The 26037-nt window shown below is 41.4% G+C and overlaps 1 protein-coding gene across 19 annotated transcripts in view; it reads left to right on the forward strand.

Moving 5' to 3' along the window:
- Window positions 1-26037, forward strand: part of LOC108154978 (dystrophin) — a 179820-nt gene that overhangs the window by 66345 nt on the left and 87438 nt on the right. Inside the window, exon 1 of one of the 19 annotated variants that reach the window (XM_033389931.1) lies at window positions 17749-20514. The exons of 17 other annotated variants lie outside the window; for them this stretch is intronic. In XM_033389931.1, coding sequence (XP_033245822.1) covers window positions 17815-20514 — 2700 coding nt within the window. In that variant the 5' untranslated portion in view covers window positions 17749-17814. Of the gene's footprint in view, window positions 1-17748; window positions 20515-26037 lie in introns of those variants that run through there. One more of the 19 variants, XM_033389932.1, reaches the window with a different exon arrangement.

Raw genomic sequence — 26037 nt, forward strand, 5'->3', positions numbered from 1 at the left:
CAACATGCAACATCCAGTGGTGCCACATGACCTGCGGGCACAATTGAAGTGCACTTTGTTAGACCAATTAATTTACATTTCCGCGCAAAAAGCATGGCCAAAAACAAAAAGGGAAAAGCAAATGCAAAATGGGAGTAGAAGAGAGAGAAAAAAGTTTACATAGAAACAAAAGCAAAGGGAAAGAGCAGAGGCAGAAGCAGGGAGCAGGGGGCAGGAGGCAGAAGGCTACACGAAGTGGGGCGCCACTTGAAGGGAAAGCCAATGGCCCTTGACTTGGACGTTGAACGGTGGCCCACCCGACGATTGACCAGGGCCCCTGGACGACACCCAGACTTCCGACTGTGACTCCTGTTTGCATTTCAAACACAAATGACCACAGTGTACGAATGTGTGTGTGTGCTGTATCTGTGTGAAGTTTTTTTTTGATGAGCGTTTGGACTGTTGTCGACTGTTACCAGTTTTTGGAGTGCCTCTTGTCAGTCGCTGGTCAGCGGGAATCACAGCGCGAAACATTTTGTTGCATACATTTTCGAGGATGCAAAGAGGAGCAGAAAGGAAACCGGTTAGAACAAGATTTTCATAGGGAAAATAGTCGTAATTGGGGGGGCGAGAAACATTTAATGAAAGGAATAAATGATATCTGATGAGCATTTCTCAAACTCACAAATTAATAGACATGTTTTGTAGAGTCTTTCCCTAATAAATGCCAGGACAAAACATCAGTCTCAGGCAGGAAATTCCATTAAATGGAGGTTCAGGAGGTTCTCTGTCCGTGGGGCCACTCCGCTGGAACCCATCTAGTTCCAAAAAGAATCCTTACACCTGTACCGGTCGCTGCCATGATCTGTGTGCCTTGTTCCTTAACTCTCTTGCCGCAGAAGTAAGAGGCATCGTGGTCTCTGTTGATCTGCCAGAAATACTGACTCCCAAGATGTCTGCTTTCACGAAAACCAGTCGCGGCACCAAACGAAATAGAGCCTGGCTCCCGGCTCCCTGCCTTACGAGAAGTTTTGAGCCTTTATACTATAAAATACTATAATTTAGAAGGAATAAGTGTTTCTATATTTAAAAAAACAGTCGACCGAGTTCGCTCTGAAGCTTGAAATCCAAAGAAAGGAAGCATATATATTTAAAAAAAAAAAAAAAAAAAAGGAAGAGAAGTAGACAGCAGCCTCTCTTAAGTTCTGAAGACAATCGTACTCCATTTTGACTACAGGATATATATTTCAAAGGAAACACCATGATCTTATTCTTATATTATATGAGAAGATCCGTTTAGAGATCCGAAAACCTTAATTGCTGGCTCGAAATTTCAGTTCCCTCAGCTTTAAACCATATATTTTCTTTTCTATTTGTCAATTTATTTTAAGGTGCTATAGAACACCGCCCCAAACACCATTAAAGCGAGGATCGTGTACAGGGCAACGGTTAGTGCTATGACCCTTAACTTTCGCCATTTGGTGGGCTGCCTTGGGCGGACAGGTGCCCGCAATGTTCCCGTTGTCCGGCGATGCAAGAACGTGCTCCTCAGAGACCTACGCGGCGGCGTCAATTCATCGGAAGGTGAACTCGAGTACGCCGAATCGAGAGCCGGTGCCACATTGGCGTTCTTCTTTGGCTGGGGATTCTGTCGTTTCAATGCGGATGGCGGCGGCAGTTTTGGCTGCGGCGGTGGCGGGGGAGGCTTAACAGGCGGTGCTAGAGGATCCCTTGGTGCGGGAAGCACAGTCTTTCGTAAAGGAGGAGTTGGGGGAGGGGTATCTGACACAGCAGGAATCAGACCCTTCTTCTCTTCTGTAGGACGAGTCGTTTGTGGCGGAGGAGGAGGAGGAGGTGGAGGAGGAGGTGGAGGAGGAGGGGGTAGAGGCGGATACTTCTGAGACTTCTTCTTGTGCTTCTCTCTTGCTGAAGAAGTCGAAGGTGGGTGCGGCGGCGGCGGTGGCGGTGGCGGTGGCGGCGGTAGTTGCGACAAAGTCGATCGAACAGTCCGACGTCGAGGAGGAGAAGGCAATTCAGGAGTCAGTGAATCAGGCGTCTGTAGTCCAGCCGGCCGAGGGGTCGGTGGTGGGGCTGGAACTGGCCCTGGATCTTTCTTCCGTGAATGTCTATGAAACGGTGGTTGGGTTTCGTCTTCTTCTGACGACGCCTTTTGCGTATAGTGTTGCATTGTTTGTTTTGGTTTCTATACAAACAAAATATAATGTTTTGATTTAAATATAAAAGAAACGATTAAATGAACTATGACTCGTAGGGTCCTGAGGACCATGCTCTAGCTCTCTGCACTTCCACTCGTATATCCCTCATTCCGTTTCTCAAATAAAGTTATTTGTCATTGCCATTCACAGAGAAAGAGTGCCGTGCCCTCTGTCTCCTGCAGTCAGAGAAAGAAGGACGACCCCACCAAAGATTACAACTTCACTTTTGACAATAATTGCTTGAACGTGGCACTAGTTCTCTAGTCCTTTGGCTTCCTCCCTCATGCTATGTTTTAGTGCCAGACAGGATCTCTGCAGGACCTCCCCTGCATAGCATTTCCGTTGCGGCATGCAACCCGAGGTTCATAGAAGTTTTTTCTCTCTGGTTTTCCTCTCTGGTCTTTTTTTTTTGTCCCCATGTTATTGCATTTAATTTGTGCCAGTGTTGGGGCCGACTGCTTCCTGTTCGCGGCACAAAAAGAAAAGGCAAAAAAGAAAATATAGAGAGAAGTCGGAAAAGCGGGAAAGCTCGCAGACGCCTCACAGACACTGCGACATGTTTACAGGGCCACATGCCTTTCTCCCTCTTTCCTTTTGCCCTGGTATCTTTCTCTTTTTGTGTGTTTGTGTTTGTGCTTGTGTGTGTGTGTTGGTGCTGTCTCTTCAAATGATAACTCGCGGCCAAACATGCGATAAAGGCTACAACAACAGTCAGATATTTGTGAAAAACGAGCGAAAACCCCAGGGAAAAACATACCAAAAACAAGCGGAAATGATAGAAGAGTCGCTTGGAATATTAGATACCTTATGTATGGAAAAAAACTTCTCAAAAAAGATTCAGAAAAACCAAAGAGAATACTTAAGAGGGGGTTTTCTTTATTTGGATGTGAATGTAATACGATTATGATGAATCTTGTAAGATATGTGGATAATATCTCTGTATATCAACGTGCCAAAGATTAGTTTTATATCTTTGAAGTTGTGGAAGCTACAGGGTTTTGTTTATTGTCGATCATAATGAAACTGGAAATAGAGGTAGATATTATTATAGAAACGTAATCGCAACATAGCTGCGATCCATATCTTTAGCACTCTAAGAACCACACCAAATCCATATCTTTAGAACTGTTAGAACCACACAATTTTTTTTATTTTATCCTGACTAAGAAAGTAAACCGATAACGATAAAGCTTGGAATACCTGTAGATACTATCTCTATATATCTGCGTGCCAAAAATGAGTTTCATATCTATAAAATTATGGACACCATAGGATTTGGTTTATTCTGCCTGTAATATTTATCCGATTATGATGAATCTTGGAAGATAGCGAGATATAGTCTCTATATATTATCTCGACAAAGATTAGTTTCATATTTTGAAAATTGTAGGCAACACAGTATAAACAGTATTGACAATTTTAAAAGAAAAAGTTGTCCGATTATGATGAATTTTGGTATTCAGGTGGATATTATCCCAAGCTATAATCACGCCAAAACTGAAAGTAATATCTTTAAAATAGGGCAACCTACAAGATTATTTTAATTTCAAAACCGAAAACTCTCCATTTTTGGTGGATAATATTGCTTTTTATGAGGGAGTCAATGGAACTTCTTTCTTGATTGGGTTCCTTCTTTCCTTGGGTTTTTTCCTTGCCTTTTGGGGATATATACCATATACCCTTCTTTTGTACGATTGCAGGGTATTCCAAAAGGGCTCTGCTAAGAGAACGGAAAAAAAGTGTTGCCCAACGAAATTAAAATGCGAACTTTATGCAGCTGGAAATGCAGACCCAGCAGCAAAAGCAGAGAAAACCGAAAAGAGAGACAGAGAGATAGACACAGACATAAACCAACACAAAAGAAGCGCTTGCACACACACACACACACACACACAAATATACAAATGGCGATTGTCTAGCCGGTTGCATACTTTTGTGAAGCACTGTCCCAGCCACACTCGGTTCTCTCTTTCTCTCTTCTCTCTCTTTCTGTGTGTGTTTGCGCTTTCAATTCCATTTCCACTTGATTCGGTTACTGTTTTGCAATGTTAACTACATTTTCGCATGTTCTCTCTTTCTCTCTCTCTCTCTCTCTCTCTGTCTCTGTCTCTCTTTAAATGCTTTTCACACTAAATGTTATTTCTTCTACCTCCCCCTTTACCAAACCATTTTCTCTTCTCTCTTTTTTTTGTGAATTTTCTTTTTGCCTGTTCCTCTCTGGTTTTCCATATCTTTGTCTTTTTGGATATATATGTATATATGTACGAGTATAAGAGAATTATGCGCATATTAAAAATGCATTAACATTTTGTATGGCATGAGAATGAGAATGAGGCTTGAAGCAGAGGAGGAGGAGCGTTTTTATGGCTTGTGGTTGGAAGGGCTTCCATGTTGAAGGACATTTACAGGTGTAGCTGAGAGGCAAACTAAAGAGTTGAAGCAAGAAAAAAGAGCTTAGGATAATCCTTTTTGGCAGACAAGGGAAAAACGATTTTCAATGATTTGTGGTTTAAATTTCATGGTTTTTTTTTTACTGAAAAGAGAATATCAGAAGAAAAATATTTTAAGGAGGATACAACCAATATTTTCTAAAAGATTCAATTACTTTTAACCCCCTCCCCCAAAAAGTGCCTCAGATCCGTTCAGATCTCTTCTTTATCTGAGATATGAGATATAATTAATACTGATCATCTGCAGGCCTTTGTTTACGCGTATATCGTCTCTGAAATTTGCATTTCAATTCAATATTATGCTTGGACCTCCCAAGCAATGCTGAAATTTTCATCAAATAAATCAACACGAATCGTCCGACAGTTGGATGCAACATGAGTATAGAGAGACAGAGGAAATAAAAAGGAAAACGAGATGAGAAAATTCTCATCACTCCAGTGCGAATACGAACCCAGAGAAATGTTCGACATCATTCACTCAAACATGGCCAAATGTCAGGGCAGGAAACAGCAGCAGATGTGGAAATGCAACGAAAATGAAATAGGATTTTAAAAGAGAAGGAAAAACTAAGTAGAAAATGGGGATACTCTTTTCCGAGAGAGATGTTTATAGGGAAAGAGGTGGGTTTTATTAAGATTTTATGGGGGGTTTAATGGGAGATTACTGTGGAATTTCTTAGATGATTTTGAAGGTAATAAGTAGTCCCAAATGGTACTCTTGAAAACATCCTTAAAGACTTAAAGACCCATTAGAAACCCTTGGAACCAATCGATTTCTACCGGCATCCAAACGTCTCCTAAAATCTACAATACCTCCCTTTCGGTCCAGGCCACATAAATCATGATCCAACAAAAACTTTCTGCTGCTAGCAAATATTTTTCCCCAAGGCAGCGACGACGACATGTGATTGTCAATCAAAAAATACAACAGACAAAAAAAGAAGGAAATCAAAAACTGGACTGTAAACAAAAACATATTCCAGACGAGGTCACTCAAAAAAAATCTCTCATGTTTTTCAAGCACATAAAAGATAATACAATTTTGGGGCATTTTCAAAGTCAAAGCAAATCTTGAAATAATATTTAATTTTTGCGGTAAGCACAAAGCCGCAAAAAAAAGGGAATGCCAGAGTTTGCTCAGAGGTTGCTGCGAAATTATAAGCGACATGTGGTGGTGGCGAGAATGACAACCCTGGCAGGCCACAAAATGCGGTTGTGGTAGGGATGCTGTGTGCCCCCCCGCCCCTCCTCTCGTGGTTGTTGTTGCGATAAAGTTCAAACACAACTATTTTCCAGAAACTGCCAACAGCAGAAAAGCACCAGCAGAAAAGGCAGAGAAGCCATACAAACACATGCCCGATAAGGCTTATCAGCCTCTCGGAAAGATAATAAAAGTTAAACAAGATAAAAAAAATAACAGAGCGACAGAGAGAGAGAGAAAGCGAGAATCATTCCAGAGAAAGTTTCATCCTCTGGCAGTGAGAAGTTTTTCTTCGACTTTAGATAATATTTTGCCAGCAGCAGAGGGGCAGCAGGAGATTAACCCAATTCTTGTCATCACTCGGCAACACAGTTTTCCTCACAGTTTTCACTTTTTTCCCCTTCTCCACTGCTCCACTTACCAATTTTCGTCTCGTTTTGCGGTTAATTAAATATTCAGTTAGATAAAAGAGCTTAAAGAAAAGGTGCTTAAATTAGACGAAGAGAGAGAACGGAAGGGTAAATAAGCTCATAAAAAATATGAGGCCCTGGGCCCAAGTTTGGTGGCGCCACAAAATTATTTGCTCTTACCTTGGCAACGGCAGCATCTACAACGTGAAAAGGCAATTTAAATTCTAATGATAATGCCGCAAAAGCCCCATGCCACGGGGGATCCTTGGGGGTTTTTGTTGGGTTCGGGTTCTGTGTTCTGTGTTCCACCGATGTGTAAGTGGGCTTAACAAATTAGCGCGCCCGCCGCTGCCTGGCAGCCAACCGACTCACAAATATCCTCTGGGATCTCGGGGAATGCCATAAATCGCAGCTCTATGAAAATTTGTACTTCATTTCCTACATTTTCCTACTTTCTTTTCTTCTTTCTGGCATAATTTTCAACACCTCGCTTTTTTGCTAATTATACTTTGTTTTCGTTCCATGAGAGGATTATGTACTATGTGTGTGTGTGTGTGTGCAGGAAGCTAATGCTCCGAAGGGATTGGGGATTTATTATATACTAAGCCCCCGGACAGGGCTCTAGCTGATGGCATAATTTGTTGGCTTGGAAATATGTTTGGTTGAGAGAAATAGGATGAAAAATGATTAGCTTTTCCAGGGAAATGAGATGCAATCCGACAAACAGTACCTACTGTAAAGAATATTGTTTAGATATCACGTAGATAACATTCAATACTGAGAGTTAATATGTTGTAAAGATACCATAGGGAATAAACCCAAGGATGGAACAGAAAATGGGGCAGAAATACGACTAATTCTTAGAAAATACCGTCAAATCTGTAGCAATTTACATGCGTTTTCTATAGATATAGTAATTAGATTATATTTTCCAACATTATATATTGATAATAATACTGAAATACTAAAAAATACTAGAAAAATACATCGGATTACATTATTATCTATTGAAAAAAAAAAGAAATTCCAGAAAATACCAAAAATAGAATGCACAATAGATGAAATTTTCAAATAACTTTTTTGACAAAATACTGAAATACTCTTTAATACTTAAATGCAAACAAAAAATTAAATAAAATACCAAAATAATGAAAATACTTAAAAACTAAAAAATACCGAATAAAAGACCAGAGCAAATACTTCATAAAATAGCAAGAAATACTAAAAACGCAAAACATGTATTGTTATAGAATATAGAAAATTGATGTCTTTATGAACATTATAAATATCGATAGAAAAAATGAACCACAACAAAACCCAGCTCTAGATAAGCGGAAAGAGTTCTTTAAAGAACCCTTCCAAATGAAATGAATTTAAATCGGAAACATATTAGTTATATTCCGATAAATGGAAGCCCAATACAAAAACTACCACAAATCAACCAATGAACCAGATTTCCCAATAATCTATACAGAAGAACCACCCCCAAAATACACTCACTCTCGATTCAATTACTTGTTGATCATGAAACCGCACAGCATTTCAATGAGTATCAATCAGAAGCCCATTCAAAGTGCCAGTTATCATTGAAATTCATTACGAACCCCGAACCCCAGAACCCCAGAACCATAATTAACCAACCAATTCAAAGCTCAAGGCAAATATAAATCATCATTAAGAAGGGGGGCATCGGCATCCCAAGAGTTTCGGTTTCTCGCTAATAGAAAAACCCAAACCCCAAAAAGGGGCTGGGGAAAATAGTTGAAATTTCCATTCACTCAAGCAATTTGGTAAATTGAACGGAACGAATCGTAACGTAATCGAAGGGGAAAAGCTTTCCGCAAAATCAAAAGCCAAAAAGGGCTGAAAAACACGATAATAATCCTATCAAATGGCCCAAAGAACAGGACATTGCCGGCCAGCCAACCAGCCATTGATCCTGAACAAAAGTCCATTTTTTAGCACTTTGTTCTCGAACCGAAACGAACGGCTAAAACAAAACTTAAATACATTTACGGACACCACCAGTTCGGGGTCTATCCCTCACTCTCTGTCCTGCGTCCTGCCAACAATTATTGCGTCATTAATCAGGCGGCATTTGCAAATTCCCTGACATTCCCCCCTGTCTGTCCCTCACTCTTCAGATGGGGGATATATTTACTATATATATATATTCCAGGCAGCAGCTGGCATGACTTTTGTGTGGCTACGAGAGCGAAAAAGGCAAATCTTCAATTTTATTGATTGTTTGTTCCCCCCCGTCCTGCTTCGGTTCGGTTCGGTCCGGGTCCGCCCTTCCATCAGGAGTGAAATTCGAATCCGTATCCCGAAGGAAGATGAATGAACACACTTGACGCATGAGATGGAACAAATCGGGTAAATGGGTAGAAGGTTCTTTTCGCTTTCGGTTTCGGTTGAATTTTGTGGGAATTTTGAATGCTCTTTGGGTTGAATGAGATTTCTACTTTGGTCAAGTGAGGTATCTCTTTTCAGAAAGTAAAAAATTTAGTGGTTATAGAACATTTTCTGGACTGATATTCTGGTAACACTTAAACCTAGTGGTTCTTGTGGAGATTAAAGAGATATTTCTGCCTCTAAATGTAAACAATATTAGGAATATATATTTCCTTCCAGTAGGAAGTTTTTCCTAGACCAAATTAGCGTTGAAATATTGCAGAACCTACTTTTAAGAACCAACTTGTTCTCTTCAGATTTTCTTTGTATTTTCTGTATTTCTGTATTTTCTTTAAAAAAGATATTTCTGCCTCTAAATCTAAAGAATTTTAGGAATATTTCTCCTTCCAGTTGGAAGTTTTTCCTAGACCAAATGAGTGTTGAAATATTGCAGAACCTACTCTTAAGGACAAACTTGTTTTCTTCAGCTTTTCTTTGTATTTTCTGTACGGTTGTACTGCTTCATCGGCCATTTTCCTGAGAAAGGACTTCCCAAAAATACACTTAAATAATTATATTTATTTATGATAATTCTATAAGAAAAAGGAAAAAGGAATAAATATTGTTTCTTCAAAAACGATCGAACAAATAGATACTTTTCACCGTTCAAACTTGTCTTTGAACTCAAAAGATGAACATGAGGCTTTTCTGCTTATGATTGATTCAATTTGAAGTTCCACCCACATAATTATTATGGAATTTAATTTATGCTTTGAAAATGTCTTTAAACTTTAACCGAAATAAAACCCGAAACGAAACCCCCAAAACAAAAAGCTGTGAAAATTTGTCTTCTTAAATGTAAGGAAAAAAAGGAAAAAAAGGGATTTCCATGTGACTTCCGCAGCCTTGACTGCAGTGCAATTGAGGCGGTTGCTGATCCCTACTTTTGGGCCTGCTCCTTCTTGGCCAATGGCCATTTATGGGGAAAGCAGACCCATGCCCTGCTCGAGGCGAGAACGAACCCCAGAAATGCTTCGAGGGGAAAACGCATTAAAAGCCTCGCAACACATTTTCATTTTTATTTCCCCCACCCGCAGATGCCTTACCCTGGCTGCTCTCTGGGTTTTCTTCTCTCTGGCCAGCGGCACTCACAGTTGCATATCAATAAAATATCCATATATGCATGTTAAGTAAGTATTTCTCCCTCCCTCCCCCCATTCCCGACCGGTCTCTGCCCCATCCTCTCTGTGTGTGCGTGTGTGTGTGTGTCTGAGATTCTGTGATTCCTTGTGATTCCTCCTGGTGCCCCGAAAAACGAATTGGGATTTAAGTGTTGTACAACCAGAAAGAGAGGAGAGAAGTACCCCGGCATCGTGGCCATTGTGCTGGTCCCGGGCCCTGGGGGGGATAGAAATAAAAATGTTCGAAACGAAACCGAATACTGGACTTGTACGCAGTTAGGCAAGAAACGTGCCACAGGCTATAAAGAAAGTAAAAAGGAAACTTGTTCTCGTACATGTGGTACATTTTCTCGAGTGGTTGCTGCCGCTGCTGCCATGATGTTGCGTATACGCATTGGTGGACTTTGGCCACACATACGAGAACTATTTGGCAGCAAATGCGGGATATGCACAGAGTTTAACAATTTCGAATTAAGATTATTTTGGAGAGGTTTAGAGATAGAAAATAGTGATAGGGATAGAGAAAGACTTGGCAGGTGGAAGAGCTTGTAGAATCTTGGAGAATGGTATTTTTAATTATTATTCTATTCTATATATCTCTGGTTTTCTCTTTTTGTGATATTCAAAGCATTCATTGTTCGCTTTTCCGCCTGAAAATATCATTTCCCATTAGTAATCTTCTCATTTCCAAGGGGTACCACTTTTCCTTCCTTGTCTCTTCTCTAGACACACACACTCTTTCTCTCTCCCTCTGTCTCTAGTGTTTTTTCCCCTCCATTCATCTCCTTTCTGTCGTAACTCTTCTTGCCATCTGCCAAATCCTTTTGCTTAATTGTTTGCTACACTTTTGTTATTGGACTTTTCACTTAGTTATAGTTGTTGTCGATTTTTGCATAACAAATTCATTAATTTTACGGCTAGCAGGAGCAAAACTTCTCCTGCTACTGGCACTGGTCCATCACTGCCAGAAATGAATGAAACGTGGCACGTAGCAGAAGGAGCTGGAGGGGCGTCAGGGGAATCCCCATTTCATTTCTGTGATTAAATCTCGGACCAAAAGTTTTCGCCTCCTTCTGCTGTGCCGTTGTGTTGCCGGTTTTTATTGTGCAAATTATTATTGTTAGTCAATTGAATTAATTTCGCGCACACAATCCCACCTCCCTCCTGCTGCTCCTCCTAGTCCTTCTGCTGCTGCTCCTCTGCTCCTTCTGCTGCTCCTGCCATCGAAACGATTTGTTGAATTCAATTAGTTTATTGTGATTTTATTTGTACGGAACGCAAAAAGTTTTCAGCGCAGCAGCAGCAGCGTGAAAATGCTCCAAGGAAAAGCTAAAGTTTGTGCGTTAATGGAATTGAGTTCTCATCGAATCCCTTTTTTAATTAGGTGTGTTTTTTGTGCCTCTCATAAATAGTTCAACTTTCGAATGGTTTCCCACTTTTTTAATGTTTCCTATTTCCTATTTCGTTATATATTCGTTTTTCCTCATTTTTTTTTACCCCTTTTTTTTGTGGATGCTTAAAGTTTCCACAAAATTTTGCACCATTTGCTTTCGTTGCACGTCGTCCCCTCAACTTTTATTATCGAAATAATCGAGTTTTAATGTCCAGCAAAAGAAAGCACCAAAGAAACGGCTCTCGACTCTCATAAATAAATAAATATCCAGGAAAAAGTATAAAAGAAAGCTGCCCTCGAAATGGCATTTAAATTTTCGGTTATAATTCTTTTGAACTTTAAGGATTATCAAGATGATTGTTAACAACCGTAGAATATTTTCATTGGGGGCCAGACTTGAACCCAAATTTAATTGTCATAACTTATGGCAGATGTCTCGATGCCCTGAGGGTCCTGCGGCTTATGAATTATCTGACACGAATTATGGATGTGGGGTCCACAACCTTAAAGATATAATCACGTCTTGTGCTTAAAGTTCTCTGTTTTGGGAATGTTTGCTGCCTTATTTATGTATATGTGTGTGCCGCTAAAAGTTTATTTTATAACCCGCACACACACACCTTTTTCCGGCCCCCATTTTCTCACCTTCATCATCATAAAATTCACAGTGCTCACACACACATGTTGTTACAGTGAAGCTCCGTGTATCAATGACATGCCAAAAGCCCATAATCCCATGGCGGCTGGCTTTTAGCAGATTAAAAGTTTTCGAAACCGCAGAGACTTGGCAAAAGGTGCGGTTGGATGCGAAACCCCTTTTCGTATAAGAAACTTGATTGTGTTATTAACTGGCTTAAATGGATGTTAATTTCTGGGGACAAGACAGTGCGTATCGTTGCTTTAAGGTGGCTAAAGGGTTGGCAGTGTTTGAAGCAGAAAGAAAGGAAGAGATTTTTGGTTGGGAAGTGAAAAAAGTTTCCTTCATTCATAGGAAAAGTATTCTTTGGCGTATACCAATAGGTTTTTGTATTGATTTTTGTGTACATCGAATAATCGACATATGTAATCGATGCAAAATAATCGTAACAAAGGAGTAGAATGACTTTTTGTAATGTTTAATGCATGTATTGGAGCATCCACTTGAATATTCGGTTCAAAGATATCGAATAGTTTATCGGTAACAATTTATCAAACCATTTATCGATACATCGAACCGATGATCGATAAATTGATATATTTGGTTATCGATAACACAATTAATTTCTGTTTTAAAAGTACATAATCGTTATCCCATACTGGAAAGATGTTTCACATGAATTTCCTCCCCACATCCAGGGCCCTCTTTACACTCCCATTACGCACTGTACTGTCCCATGAGTTGATTGCTTGTGGCAGCTCATTTGTTGCTTGTTTGGTTATTTCAATTAAATGTTAATAAAATTGTCTAACCGAAAAAACTAATTTCACTGCTTACTCATGTGGATAGAAAAGCAACAAGAAAGGAAAAGAAAAGAAGGCAAAAGAGCAGGCATCAGGCGGTGGGAGGCTTGGTATTTCCTTATCTGCGTGGACTCCAAATTGGCCAACTTAAGTACCGTTACGTTCTAGTTGAACATTTTCTTTTTGGCTTGGTCTCCGGCCAGAGGGAAAAGTTTATGGGAGCGCTTACATTTCCCCAGCCATTAATTCCACCTTGCTTTTCAATTAGTGTGGCCGTTTGGTCCGTGCTTGTTTCCTTGCCCCGGTTTTTGTCTTTTATCGTTTCCTACTCCCCCGTTCTCTCTCTGTCTTGCTGTGTGTCCTGATTTATGCTGTCGTCCTGCAGTAGGGGTCCGTCCACTCCCACAGTTAGAAGCGGGGGCCTTGCCAGATGCCTTGAGGTGACTGCAGGTTGCCATAGCAGCAGAGTAGCAGAGTAGCGGATGCTTATCTCTTTCCATTCAGTCGGTACGGTCAACCTCTCCCCGTTCCCGTTTCCCCCCTTAACCGACTTCCTATCTTAACTAACTCGTCTTCATTTCTCACTTGGTTGCGTATTTGCCAGGTGTTTCTCTCTCTCTCTCTCTCTCTCTATCTCTCTCTCTGGTGTCTCTGGTTGCCGCAGTATTAGCCATGTTGGCCATGTCCATTGGCCAGAAGGTGTCGTGTTGATGTATCGCCAAGCAAATAGGGTTGTCAGGTGGCTTGTAAATGTGGCTATAAATGACAGCTGTGTGGCATATTTGGTGTTCTTAGAGGTTGTGGTCAGGATGGGGAGTTTTTACAGCGATTATTGTGTGTATCGCTATCGGGTATCAACATGCGTTATCGATCAAAATGTATCGAATAAGTTATCGATAAAAGGTATTGGATATATTTTTGTTGATCTATTGTCTTTTCGAGTTTCGAAATGTTCTAATTATGTATGCTATCGATGTTTTATCGATCACAGGAAAAATAGATAATTAATCGAAATCACAATTCACTGAGGAATAGAAAAAAATCATTCAACTTTCAACAAGGTGTTTCTCCAACAAATCAGCACCATACCCACATTAAGAGTGCTCCGCTCGACCCCCACCATTCAGTGCCTTGACAACCCTGTTAACCCTTGAGATGCCGGATGAGAATGAGGAGTGGATGAGCAAGCAGTAGTGTTACTCCCTGGCTATGCAAATTGCAAATCGCTCGCATTTCAAACGCGCCAACACCTGCTGGAAGGCTTAACCAAACACGCCGACAACACGCCCCCCTTCCCAACCCTCCCGGCCCCCTTTGCCGCCTCATTCGTCTCTCTTAGCTGCCACGCCCATCAGCCTGAAACGCCCATTCTCCATTTTCCAACCTTTTGCTGTTCGTCGCGCGCGCGTGTCTTTTTTCTCGTCCCATCCTACCATCTACTGCTTCTTCTATCAGTGTCGTTTTGTTATTTATCCTGCGTGCCTCTTGACGCCTTTGGGGCATGCCACTTAACACACATCGACCACCATGGCTGCCATGGGGTCTGAGCAGGAGGAGGAGGCAGGAGGTGTGTTCCCGTAATCTTTTTCTTGAGCTCTGCGTGCAATGCGTCGCGTTATTTGCTTTTCATTTCTTTTTCCCATGCTTTGGTTTTTTTCTTGCTTTGCTTTTTCCTTTTTTTAATTTATCATGTCTATTTGTTTAGTGTTTGTGCCCTGGCCCTTAGAACCCAAACCCCACCCCGCCCCCTCGATTGGGAGTCCTTTGCTCCTCGCTGGCTCTGTGCTCTCTGTGGCCCCGTGTTCATTTGTTATCCTCCTTGTTTGCGTTTTGTTTCTTGTGAAGCTTTTCACTTTTGAATGCGGCGGGGAAACGCTCGTTTTTTCTCTCTGCTTGGGTTTTCCCATTTAGTCGATAGTTTTTCTAAGCTTTACGGATTTGCTTTCACTATATATTCCCCCCCTTTCAGCCATTTCTTTTAACTCTTTTTCATTGAAACTCCCTTTTCCCATCTCTATCTCTGGCTTGTGGTCAGGTTTTTGCAATGGGATCCTGCAGCGACCTCCTTGTTGCTGGTTTGATTAGGTTTTCACATTAATTGAAAATCATTGAGTGTGGTTTTCACTCTGCCCCATGTGTGGGTGTGTGTGTGTGTTGTCTTTTAATTAATTTATGGTCGAGTTTTATTAGCGAAAGATGCGGTCAGGCTCTTGCAAAATATCCAATCATCGTCGAAGTGTTTGAGCATCTTGAATAATTTATAGAAAATTAAATTGGAAAATGCCCAGGCACTTTTAAAGGGGTTTTCCTAGCACGGAATTTGTTTTGTAAACAGAAAGCCACGAGAACAATGCAAACACAAACCAGAGCTAGGGACTGCCACAAAATTAAATCAAATTCCAAAAGATTCATCAACAAAAGAAGAAGCTGGAAGCTGCGTGACAGTGACAGGACATCTTATTTAATTTCCACTCCAGAAGCAGGGCAGAGCAACCGAGAAACCGAGCAACCGAGAGGCATAAGCATTAATTTTTGTTAATCTATTTCCAAGATTCCAAGTTGGTCAACTTTGCAGCTGTTTTCTGGGTGGCTGGCTCTCTCTCTGTAGACCGCAAGTAAATATGCTGTCATTAATTTAAAACTTGAGCAAACAAACCCCAAAAACTTCTACAACCAGAGCAGAGGTAGAGCCCCAGATGCTGTCTGTGTGGCTCTCTCTGCTGGTGAGTTATGTTCATTAGCAGATTCAAAAGCACTGGGATATACGTCGAGAGAATTTAGTTGGAATTTCTAATGAGCGTGAGACAAGAGACAGGAGACAGGAGGCAGGGCAGAGCAGAGGCGCAGATCTAACCCAAATATGTCAAGACGTTGCAATGCAGGGGGCAATGCTCTGAGAGGGTCAGCAGGTGTACAAGTGGGTCTCCTCTCGTGTGTGTGTTTGTACAGGAAGGGGGAAAGTGGGTCCTCTTGTGCATGTGCTAAAGTGTTGATACAAGTTACTTTTGCAGCCCATCCACAGAATCCTTCTCTCTAACACACTGACACACACTCGACGAGGCAGTCAGTCTCGTAAACCACATCAGAGGATACAGAAGGATACATTGGGGCATGCCTGCCTGACAGAATGCCTGCCTGCCCCACAGTTTCAGACAGCTGAGGCACGTAGCAGACAGCTGAGCATGACGAGTTGACAAAGTGCATCACCCAGAAAGAGAAAGAGAAAGCCGGAGTCTCTAGTCTCCTGCATAGCTAAACAGTCGAAGAAAAAATCATAGTTACTTGGAAATCTCTGGGATTTCTCTGCCCTGAGCGTAAGGCGATTCATGACATCTGCCTTAATGGGTTAATTGTCAAATTTGCAATTAGAATTTAATTGGTTTCGAAATGTGTTTGTGCAGGCCAGGCAGGTAACATGTTTGTCTCTCTCTCTGACAGGTTTATTGACATGGATATGTTTTTGGATTGACCAATACCTGATCAATGAAATAATGTACATAAATGACAATTTCATTAATTGCAATACAGACATGGATTTGTCATTAGAAAATGTAGATTACAGGGCTTGGAAAATGCTGGTTGGAAGGGTTTTCCTAGGAGTAACACCAGGCAGGGCATGGGATAGGGTTTTGGGTAACTAAGGGGAGACTTTTTAACTAATTTTTGTAGTGCATTTACTTTTCAAATGGATAGAATATTTTTATTTGAAATCAACCCCCGGCTCACTCGCTTCGATATGAGTAAAATATCTGGCAACGACAGCGAACCAACAACTTTTTGGATACGTGTTGTGATTTTTTGAGGGAGGGAATTTCCCGTTGCATAAATTTCAGGAATTTTAAAATATTTTTTAATCAAAAAATTTATTCATTTACTTTTTTTAGTTACAAATAAAATCTACCAAAATCTTTGGGCCTTAGAGCGAGGACCTCCCCTTAATAACTCTTTGGAAAAGTGTGGCTTTCTTAAAGCGGTTCTACATTAATTAGGAAAACTAAAGGCCAGAGAGGAGGCTTAACCGTTTACTATATATATTTTTTTTTTTGGTATATAAATACATTATTCGTTGGCCAACTTTCCACACTTTTGTCTAATGAATTTTGAAATTTCTCCAAGTGTAATTGGGTTTGTTGCCTGTTGTCCATCTTTGGAGTCATGTAAATTAATCTACGCACTCCAAACCCCTCTCCCTCTCTCTTTCCCTGACTTTTAGCCACATCTTTCCTACTCTTTCTGCCCCCTGATGCTACCCTTTTCCCTGCCTCTTTTCCATGTTTCTTTCAACGGCATATTCATACGATTCTGTGCATTTGGTTACATGTTCGCGTTTATTTCCCTCATGGCACATGTATTTATCAGCCCTTATCCTTTCACACTGCCTTTCTCTGTCTCTTTTCATTTAGTTTGTTTTCTTATTCCGAATTTGTTTTGTATAATTTATGCGCATTTTTTATTAAATATTTATGTTGTTGCCGAGCCCCAAGCCCTGACAACCGCAGCAGCAGCCCACATACAAGCGTGTAAATGTTTGTTCTTGGGGACAAACACACACACACACACACACACACACACACACACACATATACAAAATTCTCATGAATAGTTTTGTGACAAAGGAAAACCACACGGAAAACTCAAATTTGAAGTTTTCGTGTGGACATTTTCTCCGAGCAAATTGTTGCCCTACTCTTCAGGTATTTCTCGAGTTCCGTTGCCTTTGATTTATTTTCCAGTTAATGTAAATTTCTGCAAGGATTTCCAGGGGTTTTCCTTTGGCATTCAATTGTTGGGTGATTATTTTCATGTAAAATATATATTGTTTGCCTTTGAAGCCATTAGCATAATTCCTGGGCTCACAAATTTGAGTAGAGATTTATTGATTGTTGCATTTTCGAGTACACACTTGCCACAAATATTTTCGCGGGTACACAGTGAGGCTTGTTTTTATTTACATTTTCTGGGAAATTGTTCGGAAAATGGAAACAACTCTCGAGAGTACAGCATCGCCTTGTTTTTTGTACGCTCTCTCTCTCAGTAAATCTTCAATAATTGCACCTCGAAGTGCAATTAAATTGAATAAAAAAGCAAACCTCAGTGATTGATTGATTGATTGACTGATTGATGGCGTCAGCAAAGGAAAAGTACGCGCCATGACAACAAGTGCCAAACAGCAACAACACAAGCAACAACAACAGCAACATCATCCTCCTCAATCGATGAGCAGCAACAACATGAATGGTTTCCGTATCACGGGCTATCCAGCGGCAGCCACGCCCCCCATGCGATCGACAACAATCTACGCAAAACCGAATGCCCATGAATTGGATTTGCACATTAGCGAATCACTACTGTATCCGGGAAGCACCCAACAGCAGCAGCAGCAGCAGCATTTACAGCAGCAACAATTGCTACAAAATTCGCCAGGACCGCCGCCACAGTTGACGAGCATGTTGCCCAGCACAGGACTGCCAGGAGCGGCACAGCCCATTGCTCTGAAGGGTAACAATCCCTTTCTGAATAGCCCCTCGCCCACAGAGAAGGCGCCACCGGGAGCAGTGGCAGCAGCAGCAAACTCTATGGCCAGCAGCAACTATGAAATGCCCGAATATGCCGAGCCTTCGAGACTCCGCGGACTGAAGCAGCGACCCCACAGCATAGCCGTGGGAAACGGTGGCCCCCCATCCTCCAGCTCCAGCTCCTCCTCCGGGTTCGTGGACTACAATGCACAGCAGCAGCAGCGCTTGTTGCAACTGTCGCGACAGCAGCAGCAACTAAGGAATGCTGTGACAGCCGCCACGGCCACAGTGGCATCCAATGGAGTGGACAAGGAATCCCTATACGCAGCCATCTTTCAGCAGTACAGACAGAGTCCCACAAATGGACAACCGGCGCCACCAGTGCCACTCCATCGGAAGACAGGGACGCCGGGAACTGCTGGAGTGGCACCTGTGGTGCCACGTAGATCACAGAGCACTCCCAGACCCCCACTGCAGCAGCAGCAGCAACAGCAACAGGGCACCATGAATGGGACACTAAATGGCAATGGAACCCAGAGACCCAGAAGCTTAGATCGTTTCAATGGGGTGGGAGGAGGAGCAGGAGGACCAGGAGTACAGCCAGAGGCGCCTCCCATACCCCTGCGACGCTTTCCCAATGGAAACACGAACAATAATGGAACTTTGAGCCGCCAAAAGAGTCCCAAAAAGAGCAACAGCACGGATAATATGCTCTCCACAACGCCCATGAGTCCCGCTGCGGGGCAGGTGAATATGATGCGGCATTCGATAAGTTTCCAAGAGCCCGAAAGCAACTCAAAGATGGAGCAGACGCGACCCCTAAGCTACGCGGCCCCGGCGCCCGATCAGGCCTATCTCGAGCACCAATTGAGGGCCTATTCGGAGCAGCTGCGGACCATCACAGAGAGCGTTCGGAAGTACTCGGAGCAGGCGAAACTCCTCTCGGAACTGAAGCGCCAACAGCAGCTGGCGAAGCAGAGCCAAACGAATCTCAATCTGCTCACACCGACATCCTGCAACAGCATCAGCGGTGCCACGAACCCTAATCTGAACAACAACTTTCAACCAAATATGATATCCCCGGAGATTGTGAGCAAATCCCTGGCCTCACTCTCCACGACGCAGGCGAATGAGGCACAGACCCCCTCAAATCAATTGAGGCTGTTTTTGGACAACATTCGTAGCAGCATGCGGCAGGAGTATCAGCAACATATGCCCGATGATGTACTTAAACCCACATCCACATTGAAAAGGAATGTGGCGGCAGGAGATAATCCTCAGAATCCGAATCCGAATCCTCCTGCTGCTGCTGCTGCTGCTGTGGCACCAATCAAAGCCGAGGAAGCCACACCCACGCCTTCAGATCAGCTGCGACAATTTCTGGATGCAATACGCGCCAATAAAATACCTGAAAATGTGGACAAACCAAAGATGAGCAACTCCCAGACCTTGGATTCGTTCATATCGAAGCCATTGCAAATGCCAGATGTGACATCGGGTACGCCAGTGATCGTGGCAGGAGCAGGAGCAGGAGCAGCAGGACTGCCCGCTGGACAAACGAACGGTGGCTTACCCACCAGAAGGCGGCCCAAGAGCAGCATCCTGCCGGGAGGAACCAATGCCAAATTGGATCAGAGAGAGCATTCCCTCGTGACATCCGAGAGCTTCCATCAGATCTCCGATAATCTCCGATTAATGAGCGAGGATCTGCAGGCCCTGAGTCCCAGCAAAGCGGTGACCAGCTCCGCGAGCAGTGGCAGCCTCAAAGCCCTGGCCGCCAATGGAGGCACCTCTTTGACCTCTGAACTGCGGGTCATAACCAGCTCGCCGCTGTACAGCACCTCGCCCAAGCAGCAGCTCCAGCAAATGGTGATGTCCAAGTCGAACAGTTCTTTGGGTTCGGTGACGACGGCATCGAGTGCCACAACGACACCCTCAACGGCCCCCCTGCTGACGGACTTCAATGAGATATTGGATAGTTTTCAGGCCATGGCCGACAAGTACAAATCGAAAGGTTCCTACGATTATTTGCGCAAATGTTCCGAGGCCCTGCGACAGCATTCGTTGCAGTTGAAGTTGCAACAGCAGCAGCAGCAGACACACCAGCAACATGCCACGTTGCAACATCAACACCAGCACCGGGAGCAGCAGCGAGAGCAGCAGTATCAAAATGGTTTCACCAGCGACGACAGCAGTTCGTGCAGCACAACGCCTGGCAGCATCAGGGATGCGGTACAGAATCTGCTGCTCCAGCCGAGGAACGGCTTTCAGATACTCGATGATCGCATGCGATTGTTTATCGATATCATCGATAGCCAGGATCGCTTGAGTCAGGTGATTACAGATTACAGATTATCACATTATAGTCAGCAGCAGGTTTATGTTTTGTTTTAGATTACTTAAATCCCATTAAATATAAATTTATATTTATATTTATATATTTATATATTTTAATTCTAAAATTCTTTTTTTCAGGTATGTAAAACGTTCTTGTGGCTCATCATAGGCTATAACTTAATGAGTAAGTCCAGCATTAGGCAGGAATATGCACATTTGATTAATTTTTAAAATATTTGTATCGATATTTAATTGATTCTGATCGATTACAACATATACTTCAATGATTCTGATATTTTTTTGACCAATTTATTGATATTTCAATCATTTCAATCATATTATCATGATATTTATTCATTTTTTTCATATATTCTGATCATCATGTAAATATCAATTCTTGTTTATCGATAACTGATCTATATTTCATCAATTTTTACTACATATCATCGATATATCAACAATTATATCGGTTTTTCATAGAATAATCGAATATTTAACTATGTGAATCGACATTTGATCAATTATGATCGAAATTTTATCGATTATGATTGATAATTCATCGAATTATGTCGATATTTATAGATTATTTAATCGATTTCGATGGCATTTCCCCTTAAAAACTTTATAAAACCTCGTTAACTCTCAAAAATGTATACAAACGTAATGCTTTTTCATCTTTAAACCCATAGAATATTTGTAATTGGGAAACCTTAAATACCTTTACCTTACCTATGTATACCTTCTGACTTAGGGAGACCTGCTCTCATTCCCCCCCTGCTTTCATCAGCATAAAACACACACATACACGAATCAGATAATTTTTTATTGCCGTACATAATTCATCATCATCGAAATGACCTGAAAGCCCGGACTGGTCGGAGGTCGGTCACTACACACACCGCACAAGCTTATCTCTCGGTGGCCAAAACTGTGTCTACGCTCCACACAGGGCCAAAAAGCCATCAAATCAGTTAATGATCCAGAAAGTTAAATTGCTAGTTGCCAGGAGTGGAGGAGTCGCATCAATTGCTATCAATTTTCCAACCAAAACTGTGCTCAAAGCCAATTAATTTTAATAAACTACAAAGTCATTTTCCTACCGTCAAGTAAACTAATCTTTGGCCAAAGCCAAAATTGAAATTTTAATCAACATTTTGTGCCACCCACAAAAGCGGGGAATAGGAGCGGGTGGTGAAATAATCAAGTCACGAAAATCCTGAAAATGTACGAGATAATCATCATAGATCCATCGCCCTTTCGACGTGTGTCGCACCTCAAAATGTGGCTCAAACCGATGTGGGACCGAAGCGGAAATGACACACACTCTACCCCTGTCTTTGGTGTTGTAATAACACCTTTTTTAGACACCCTTCTTGGTCCTTTGTGTCCCTGTTCTCTATCCATAAAACAATATTGCTAATGACAAATGGGAACTAGTTCTAATTGTGGGCTTATCGCTCATTCCGAGTCCTTTACTGGGGATATTCGGGTCTAATTTAAATTTATGTACGAAAATGTACGCATGTGGTTTTCAGTGTTCGAGAGTCCTTTTTGTGGGGCCGCTCCTGGGGGAGACATGAAATGCTAAAATTGAGTTTATGTGACTGCCTGTTCTCCTATAAATACACACAGCATACAGTGCGTGACGGAAATTAAAGGAATTTAAGATGTGTTTCTACAAAATGGGAGGTAAATCTATTCAAAAGTGCACTTCTAAGATAGAAATCTATCTTTAACTTTATAGTTGCTCTACACTTATCGATTACCTGCCTAATACTTTTGCCTTGCACTGTCCTTCGTCTAGCTGGAAATCGCTTGAACGTATATTTGATGTAGATTTCAGCCAATTAGTTATGGAAATTGTGGAAATGTCTCCTTGCATAACTGATGCCCAAAATGATGCCAATTAGCAATTAAAGTGAAACCAAAATTTGCATAAACATTAAAACCTAGATTACTAATTTAAGAGATTTTCCACAGAGAGAAATAATCACAGAGAGAGAAGGAGTGACAGAAGTTAAACCCACAATTTCTTGGCCTAAAGGCAACTTATTTAGAGAATATTTCTCTGGTATTTCTACCGAAAAAAGGCAAACATAGTGCTACCCCATTCATAATGCAATTGCAAACAATTACACAGGGATCTAAAGTAATTGCATGTCCATGGCCCTGCCGTCTGCCCTGTCGCATGCCGCGCACACAAACACAACAGTTCCACATTTAAACCATTTAACAATTTACATTACAAAGTAATTATTTCAGCTACACTGCCAGCCACAGCCACAGCAGCAGACCTTCTCCCTGGAAAAACTCCGCCCCTGCCCCCCTTTCGTTTAGCAAATGAAGTGCAAAATCAACGCACTGACCAGGCTAACCAACCATTTTGACTATTGACAGTCATGGGCCCAAAATGACATTTATTTTAATTAGCTTTTTGCACAACTAAAGAGTGCCGTCTGCTGTTACACGTTACGTTTTTCACCGATGGTTTGTGAGGGATTGATTAACGCTTAGCCCGATGGAATAATAGTATAAATTCAATCAATCAATTCAATGCTCAATCGGTTTCTTCTATTGGGGAAAAATAGACATTTTCTTGGGAAGGAAGATCATGCGTTTTTAGTATTTTTGATAATTTTTTGGTATTTTTAGTATTTTATTTAATATGAATATTTAGTATATTTAGCGGAGCTAGTATTTTTTTTTACTATTTGATGCATTTTTGGTATTTTATTCAGTATTTTTAGTATGTATTTACTATTGTCATTGGCAGTATTTATGCTATTTTTTGTAGTATGTTCTTTTGTATGTTTTTTAATATATTAAGTATTTTATATGATAAGTTATCATTGATAACAGTAATTAGTATATTTATTAGAGTTTTTGGTATTTTTCAGTATTTTTTTGTATTTTACAGTATTTTTGTATTCTATTTTTAGTATTTTCAGTATTTTTTTCGTTTGTATATTATTTGGTATTTTTAGTATTTGTAATTATTTGAATACTAGAGTGTTCGCATGGATTTGCACCTGAAAACCCAATTCGGATTATATGATTGCCAAAATATACCGAAAATCAAACACCTTTGGTACAAAATACAAAATATATCGTTTAGCAGCAGCTTGACAGGACCCCTGACACCATTGTCCCTCATATGGAATTCACTTTTGTGCCTCTTGGCAATTAACAAATGCAATTTTGTGGCTTTTAATGTTTATTGTGCCGTGTACCCCCCTCCCACGCACACATGCAGTCACACCGATGCGCCGACACGCACGCGAATGATGTTTGTAGAGGCGTGAAAACCCAAAAAATAACTTTTTAATTACTAGAACGGACATTGCGGTTAATTACACTGGACAACATGGCTGGCGATAAGCCAATTTACATGAGTTTTCCCCCCGATTCGTTTTTGTGTCGTGTCTGTGCGAAACAAAAGAGGATTTTCCGAGTATTTTTCAGCTGATGGAGGAAGGGCGGGGGAGATTGTTTGAAAAGTTGTTTGTGGATGGGATTTTTCGCAGAAATAATAAAGGAAAATGAGGAAGAAGGAGGCTTCTTGTGTGCATCGACAAAAAAGTTACTGACTGTTGAAAAAATTGGATTATATTTTTTTGGGATTTCAAAAAATATTTTTAATGAGAAATGTATGAAATATCCCTTCTCCTTATACATTTCTCTATTCCTTCTACACCTCCCATTTCCTTCAATATTTTTTCTCTTCAACTTATAGCACAGTGTCCCGGCTCTTTGCCCATTTTGATGGACCAAAAACCGCAGAAATAACCAGCAAAGTGCGTGCTTAAAATAATTGCAATTGTCGTACGTTGAAAGTGCGGCTTTTCAGGTGTGAGATTCTGGAGTCCGTCCACCACTGCCCACCACATTGTCAACAGCCATTCAATTGGGGGCTCAAAGCTCTTTGCGGCCCGTCGGACCGACTCCTGGCCATGTCGCTTATTAATTGCATGCCATAAATCATGATTATGCCACTTGCTGACCAACCGCTGGGCGCTAGTCGCAGTTATTATTATTAATCTTTGTCGCCTACCCTGCCCCTGGCCAGGCCAGGCCCCAGGTGGAACAGAGTCTGGGGCCATATGTTCGGCACCATGTAAATTGCGATGTTCATTCCGCTTTTGCCAGCAGCAGCCACTCTCTGGGTCTCTCTATGGTCTATCTTGATTAATTGCAAAAGTTTACCAGAACACAGGACACGAAGGACACACCAGCCGGCCGGCCAGAGACCCACATTCCCCTGGAAATATGTCAGCTGCTTCCCTTTTTTTTTGGGGGGAGGGACCAACTGGTGGCAACACGCATCATAACATGCGTATGTTGTCGCGTAAATTGGTTTTAATATTTAAAGCACTTCATTACTCGCACAAAGAGAGAGGGAGAGAGAGAAAGTCAGGGAGAAATTCTGCGGGAAAACGGAGCGGCAGCGCTCCATCCGTTTAAGCCACTTGAAAAGTAGGCTTCGACTGCGGCTTAATCTACGAAAATTGAATCAAATTATTGAGCGGCTACCCCAAAGGATATATTGAATATAAAATATATAAAGTTTTTTATTTAATTTTGGTGTAAAGAGAGTTATGGCTTTAAATATTCATGAAAATAAAATTAAAAATTCAGAAACTTTTGCGTTAATGCTGTTGAAATTTTCTGTAATTAATATGAAATTTAAATTATACGAAAAATGCCAGGAAATTCGGATCATAAATTCCCTAGATATTTATAAAAATAATGTAACTTAAATAGAAAACTAATAGATAAAGGAAGAGAGAAAAGGTGGTGATAGATACATAGATTAAAAGAGCTACAAAAATAGCTGCAAGAGCTTCAGTTTTCTTTGGTTTTCTGATGAAAAAATTATGCGAAAGTCTTTCATAGACGAACAAGTATTTACTGGCAAAGAAAATGTGCAAAAAAAACATTTTAACATCTAAAAAAACCTTATTTGATAGACAAAAATGTGCATAACAAAATAACCCCTTCTCTTGGAAGTGCCCTCCACAAATTGCCTACCAAAGAATGTTGAAATCAAAAACCATCCAAAGATTGTTCCCAGATTAGCTTCAGCGCCAGAAAACAGCGAAAAAAAGATTTAACAATTTCATTTTCTTTCAAGTATTTGCTGTTTGAACGAAAAACGAGAGATCTGAAACGCAAAACGAAAATCGTTTGCATACTTTCAGGCGCCTCGGCATCAGCATCTCCTCTGACAGGGCGCGTCAGCTGCAATATACACAACACAACAAAGTGCATATACCATATGGTAGGGGGCTACCTACACCTCCACTCTCCAACTCTCTCTCAAAAAAATACCTGCAGGCAATCGAAGGCAGATTCTTGTCTTTTCCAATTTTTTTCCGCAGCTGATTTTTGACATATTTTCTCTGGCAGCAACGGCAGCATCAAGGGGCGGGAGGCAGGAGAGGCGGGAAGCAAACAAACTAACAAACTTCGGGGCGTTTTTCAGGTGCAACTGGGTTACGTTACGATGGAAATTGCTGGAAG

The sequence above is a fragment of the Drosophila miranda genome, chromosome 2, assembly GCF_003369915.1.
Source record: "Drosophila miranda strain MSH22 chromosome 2, D.miranda_PacBio2.1, whole genome shotgun sequence".
NCBI lineage: Eukaryota > Metazoa > Arthropoda > Insecta > Diptera > Drosophilidae > Drosophila > Drosophila miranda.